A 6704-nucleotide genomic window follows, 5' to 3' on the forward strand; every position below is an offset into this window, starting at 1 on the left:
TTCCAAAATGAACTCAAGGTCTTTTGGATCCATGGATGAAGATGCATTTTTTATAAACACAGTTGGTCTTGAAACACAGCGTAGAGCAAGCTTTATCTCAGAGTCATATCAATGCTAATGCAGCATCTTGCTTTTCTACCCCAAACAGTAGATTAATATTTCTGTCTTTTTGTTATTCTTATTAGAATGTGTTGAGTTGCCTGTATTTCAGTATTTTCACGAGGTCACTGGCATACCAGTTTAAGTTTGGAATAGCTCCATCTATTTTATCTAATGCACTCATACAACTGAAAGTAAGTTATAGCTGTTGATTTTGTATTTAGAGTGGCAATTCATGCAGTTAGTAAGTCCCTGCTGATACCACAAACTCAACTCTTCCAGAGGTAGCCTTTCCTATTAAGAAAGACAGAAACTGGCAAAGCCAACACAATGGATTAGTCAAGACTACGATTAGCAACCAGTAAATCAAACCACCACGGTAAGAGGAAGGAAATACAAGGGTAAGGAAACACTGGCGGGACAAAAATAACAAGATGGTGGGGAAGGTGGGGAGATGAGGGGGGAGAAACAGGAGATAGGATAAAAGGACAGTACCTCTTGTTAATTCAGTTCAGGAACTGTTGATAACTACTAGTGTAGAGGGCATCAGGAAAGGGAAGGGAAAAACAGCAACCAAAATGATGAAGATATTAAGCGTTATATATTTATAGAATTACTGTCTCTTATACATACATATACATTTTTCTGTTTTAATGGATAAATATGGTTCAGCAAAAATGTGAATCTTCACATGGGTAATTTTTCATTCGTAGAAAGGAGACTGTTGAAATAAGTGTTCTGCTATTACAGTGAATGTTTTCCTATGCTATATACTGTCTAGATGAGGGAATGACAAGTTGCATAATGTTTTCTAATGAAGAGAAAACTGCAATTAAATGAGAAATGATAAAGTCTAACAGGCATACTGAACCAAATGTTTGTGAAAACGAAACAACTGAAAACAAGTAATCCAAGAATCTTCACTTCTGAAACGGTTCCCACCAGTTACTTTGTTAATTAGCCAAGGCTGTCTCAAATATGCATCCTGTAAATCTGCATTCCAGTCATCCACTGCCATTAACTGCCAGTCTGAATATTCTTACAGAAAAAGGTAGGAGTGCCAGAGACCATATTGCATTGTTTTGGAGGGGGGTGGGATGGAGGGGAGAGAAAAGAAACATTCAGTCTAACCTACCTACATGAACAAATCATTACTTACTTGGATTTGATGGTGGAACTGCTCTCGCTGGGCAACTATTTGTTCCTGACATTGTTTTTCTACCCGTCTCAATAACTGTAGCCACCTTGTCTATTAAATCACAAAGTAAAATAATTAAAGCACAGTCATATTGCATCTCTTACCTTTTACTCTAGCTACAAAATAGTTTGTCAATCTTATACTTAGGTGTTGATGTAATACCAAGTTTAATAAAAGCACTGTGGTTGTCCACCCCACACTACATGCAGCCCCCTATCATGTCAATCAATGGAAACAATTCACTATGGACACATTCACTTAAAAAAAGGTCCTTCTAGACAGCAAGATAACATCTCTAAATTTAAGTTTGGTTTTAAAAAAAACAAACAAAGAAATGAACAAGGGAAGAGAGTTATTCTATTTTAAAAAATCAAATTACTTAAAAGTAGAAACAGCTGGCAGGAAAGTACAGTCAAATTTTGGAAATGTTGATTCCAGTTCAATAAATTATAGGCAATTTTAAAATTGATAATTAAACATCCCTACGTCCAGTGAACCATTCGCTTCAATAAGAAACTCTTCCCTTCGACAATCCAACTAAAGGCCATGATGCATAACTATTTAGTGAAAACAAAAAGATAATAAAAAAAAATCAAATATATAGGGTTCCTAAAATGTGGTAAAATCTGAATTTTAAAAACTATTTTATGCTAATGTTTATGGAGCCTCATACTTGAAGCACAGCACACGGGACACAGAACGCATGTGCCTAGACACAGACATCTATATTCTTTTCTTGGAGCTGTTAAAGAGCACCCAAATTAAGCATCTGTCAAGAGACAGTTTGATGGACCACAGCCAGAAAGCTCAAAAATTCTGCAGGAACAAGCCCATGATGTGGAAACCTGATGTTCCTTATGGAGACTAAAAATAATGATAAATTTAAAATAAAAAAGGACAAAACCAACATTTAAAAAAAAGGGTTTGAGAGAATGAGCTCATTGAACCTACATCATGATTTTTGTGTTGTTTTAAATCTGGAAACAAACTAATCATCTACACATCCTTACAAATGGTATAAATAAATAATTCAACTAAAATAGAGCCATTTTTAGAAAGAAAACTTCTAATTTCTAGGATCACTTCAGACCAGTTTGAAGTGCTACAATTTTAAAGGTTTAAATTTTTCAGTTCAAAAACTTGCAATCTTTGCGTACTGTAACTTTGAAAAAAAATTCACATCTGTATTGTAAAACACTACAATAAAAAGCCAAGATATTGTAAAAAGCTAAGATAAAATTGTAATAAAATCCATCCACGTGATTAGTTCATACATTGTAAAAGGATTTGTCCCATCATGAAGAATAAACACATACATATATAGATCTTACTGCTAAACTATATAATCATTAGATCTGTCTTCCAAAATGCGAAGCCAATACATTAATATAATTAATTTTTTTTTAAATAAACCTTAACATCAAATACCTCGCAGTTCTTCACAATTTCTGAGTCAGCATTTCCAATGTTCTGGATATCTTGCATAAAGGAGGCAAGTAGCTCAACAGAACCAGGCATTAACGAGGACCTGGTATTCCCTGAGTAACCAGAAACTCCATTGGAATTGGATGAGGGACTTCTAGTGAAACATGAGGAAAAAACATTTCAATTATTTATTGTGCCAGTTGTCCAACATAGTGGCCAAAATAATATACTACGTATGCTATACAGTCATAAAAGAATTATGCACTTAATTTACATTGTGGCCCTCATCAAGCTGAAGAAAAACCCTGATACCTTCACAAGAACGAGGATGGTTTTCAAGAAAATGTCTTTCAAGAAAAAGCATGCTTCATTCTTATCTTACATACTACTAAAACACAGTAGCTTTCCAAGAAGAGACAGCATAATTAGCACAGTATCACTGCTCACTAGTACAAATGTCGATAAATACAGCTTTTCATCAAACCTATCTGCTGCTTCGTAGATTCTGAGATATACAGATATAAGCCTCTGCGTAACAATGATTTATGAAATCCAAGACTACTGCCCCTTTTGAGAAGTTACATATGTAGTAAGCAACTTGTAATTCTCATCTTAACAGGTCGGTCAAGAAAAACCTCTCCTAATCTCTCATTTAGGCCATTAGTCCGTATTTGCGCTTCTTATTCACTTGGGAATACCTTGGGCATTGAACAGAGAAACGATTCAGTTTTTCTAAGCTGCTGTTCTCTACAAATGACTTAGCATAATGCACGATCTTTCCAAAGAATGATCTCTTACAATTTGTCCAAGACAGGTTTTCCCCTCCCCCATTCTAAGAGACACAAGGCTGTGGAAGTTACTAAGTTTTTAAGGAAGACTTGACAGTTCTTTCAGTAAGGCTTTTCTCATTAAGGATTATACCTCAAATTTAAAAAAAACCCTAAAATATATTGCAGAGTATTACATATTATTTCACCTTAGTAACAATGTTACTGTAAAAGCATACTAACTAAGCAAAACAAAAATAATAAAAATATTTGTTAGGAATTCCTTCAACACATTACCTGTTACAATTCAAGTTACAGACAGAGCTGTGGGTATTTTTGATACCAGAGTCTGCAGAAGATGAAGGGATTTCTTGCACAGTATTCACCACGTCACAGTTTTCCATATCTTAGGCTCAAGTATGACATTACCCTGAAAATATAAAGAAGTAAGCATCACCCTCATATTTTAAAAAGCCATTTGGCTTTGTTGTTTGAAAAAACAGTATTTGATTAAAAAGAAACAGTTGTTTCAGCCAAAACACCCCAGAAAGTGCTAGCATTCCACAGCCAACCTCTCTTCCTGGTCCTGTGCTATGCTTGCAAAGTGGTGCTATTTGTTCCACCTTGCACTTGCTGGGACTCCTACAAATCAAAGAGATTCCTAGCAGTGCATCACACATCTAGACTGGGCTGTAAAGGGTGTCTGAATCCAAAACATTCCACGTAGAACAGGGTTTTGTTTGGTTGTTTTTTTAAATGTGAGGCTCCACAGACATTTTTTGAGACTTCTGTGAAAGGGCCTATTATCAATGTATTTAAATCTGCCGAACGGGGATCTGCACCTTCACTGGAAGAAACACACCCCCCAGAAAAGAAAATTGAGACCCACTGAGTTAGACTGCAGTTGACCAATTCTGCCATTTGTGTGTGTAATATTTACCTTGCTTTTTTCACAGAACACTTGTTTTATTATTACTATATAATGTTAATTCAAAAAGCTTTGAAACCGTTTTGAGCTACATTTCTTACCAATTAACAATAAAATGTAGTCAAACAGGAATCCCACAGCAGTTAAAAACAGCAGCTGGTTAACTGAAAGCATCATAAATAAATAAATACAAAATACTCGCACTCAAAGCAGCAGTTTGCAAGAGCGGCTGTAGAGAGACTAAAACATTCTTCTGGTTTCCATACTTCCACTACGAAAAAACTTGAAATACATTGATTAATTAGTTCTCCTATAGTGCTTATTTCAGCATCTTCTACACCCTGGTGAATTCATCCTATGTTCTATCACTGAACAAAAACCTTACGATCATTTCACGGATGGAGAACAAAAAGAGACATTAAGAAATATCATCCTAGTAGTCTGTGATAATACCAAGAATAAATCCCTACTGCCTTAAAGAAGCACACCACCTTCAAAGCACAACCATTCTTCTTTACAGGGCTTACAAGGACATGCTACTGGCTTCTACACATTTAATTTTTCATTATTTGTAAGTACATAGAGACACATCTCTAACAGATAGCGTCAGAAGTATAAAAAAGTATTTCCACCAGAAGGAAACTGATGGACAGTGGTCCGATTTTTCCCTGTTTATTGGAGCCCGTTTCGCTTTAGCAGACATGTTTTCCAAGTACTCACTCAAGCTATCTCCTTTGAGTAGGGCTGAAAACACAAGAATTGGAAGAAAGTTATCACAGATACACATATCCCTTTGGCGGAACTTCTTGGGATAAAACAAAGGAAAAAAAAAGCCTTTCTTCTTTTTCTAGTGGTGAGAAGTCTCAAAAACTTGAAGGCTGTCAGGCATCTAACCTGACAGATAAAGCACAAGCTGCAAGTGTCTCTGGAGCAGCTGGATGGCAGTGGTGGGGGCTACATCAGTCACCCCCATCTCCCCGGGATGAAATCATGGGTGGCCTATCTCAGCAGCACAGCGGATGGGTGGGACTTAGCTGTGACACAGGCTCGTTTCATAACGTCGTTAGAAGACTGCTCGCAATAAAAAAAAAAATTATTAAGTGAGCTATAACTCGGCTGAGGAACAGCTAAGCTGTCATCTATTGTTTCCATAGCACAGAACAATCCTTATAGTGCCAAGTCCCTACATGAAGGAGTGGGATTAAAAAAAAATATACTGCCAAGGTATTTTGACTCATAAGTATCAGTGCTGATTTAGATGCCAACACCTGGGCCAGCACAGACCCAGAGACCGCGGTTCTGCATCTCTTCCTGAGCGAGATCCGATTCCTGCTGTTCGCTAAGGGGTGACAGGGCGCCTGGGTCCCCGCTTCTCCTCCCACCGCCAGGCCCCCATCTCCCCGGCTTCCCAAGGACTTCCTGAGGGACCCTGAGGAGGGACAACGAGCCTCCGGGCTCTAAAGCCCCGGTCCCCTCAGGGGACGCCCTCGCCTCAAAAGCTAGGCCCCCTCTGGGGACCCCCTCCCCTCACAAGTGACCCCCTCTCGCCACGTCTGCCCCCTCAGGGTCGCCTCCCCTCAATTAGCAACCTCCTCCCCAACGCTGTCCCCCTCCCCCCCCGCCGGGTCTCCTCCTCTCATATGTGACCCCCACCCTCCAACACTGCCCCTCAGGCTCCGCTCCGCTCCGCTCCCCTCCCCTCATAAGTCACCCCTTACCCTCAGCCCCGTCCCCCTCAGGGTCCCCTCCCTTCACAAGTGACCCCCTCCCCCAGGGACTCCGCCCCCACCGCCCCCCCTCAGGTCAAGCTCCGCCCCCACGCTCCCATTGGGCAGCTGCCCCTCGCGCTCCGGGATGTTGACAGCGCCGCCGTCTCGGATTGGCTGGCGGGCCCGCCACTCGTCAGGGAAAGGGGCGGTGCGGTGGAGGCGGCCTCGCGGCGCTGGGACGCGGCCAAGTGGAGCGGCGCTGCCGGCTCTGGCCCCACCAGCTGCCCTCAGGGCTCGCCCGGTTCCTACCCGCATTTCTGGAAGCCCACGAGGAGGCGTCCGCAGCGGCCCGAGAGCTGCCTCCTCCAGCGACCGTTAGGCGATAAACAGGCGCGGCCCGCCGCCTCCTTCCCGGTGATTGGCGGCCGAGTTTCGAAGGTGGTGGGGTAGAGGGCACTCAAGACGGAGCCCAGCTCGATGATTGGCCGTCTTGACCGCGCGCCACGCCGCGCTTTCCACTCTGATTCGCTACGTGGAAAAGTACGCGCGCCGCCGCGAAGGGATTGGCTAGTGCGGCT

The 6704-nt window shown here is 41.3% G+C and overlaps 1 protein-coding gene across 6 annotated transcripts in view; it reads right to left on the reverse strand.

Moving 5' to 3' along the window:
• The window catches only part of MPHOSPH9 (M-phase phosphoprotein 9), a 31852-nt gene extending 25214 nt beyond the window's left edge, over positions 1–6638 (reverse strand). The window contains exons 1-4 of one of the 6 annotated variants that reach the window (XM_075167779.1): positions 6436–6638; positions 3787–3919; positions 2726–2876; positions 1259–1348 (exon numbers count right to left, since the gene is read on the reverse strand). In XM_075167779.1, coding sequence (XP_075023880.1) covers positions 1259–1348; positions 2726–2876; positions 3787–3893 — 348 coding nt within the window. In that variant the 5' untranslated portion in view covers positions 3894–3919; positions 6436–6638. Of the gene's footprint in view, positions 1–1258; positions 1350–2725; positions 2877–3786; positions 3920–5137; positions 5940–6135; positions 6156–6435 lie in introns of those variants that run through there. The other 5 variants (XM_075167775.1, XM_075167780.1, XM_075167777.1 and 2 more) reach the window with 5 other exon arrangements.
• Positions 6639–6704: the final 66 nt, after the last annotated feature.

This window comes from Calonectris borealis, chromosome 18 (genome assembly GCF_964195595.1).
Source record: "Calonectris borealis chromosome 18, bCalBor7.hap1.2, whole genome shotgun sequence".
In the NCBI taxonomy this organism is placed as follows: Eukaryota; Metazoa; Chordata; class Aves; order Procellariiformes; family Procellariidae; genus Calonectris; species Calonectris borealis.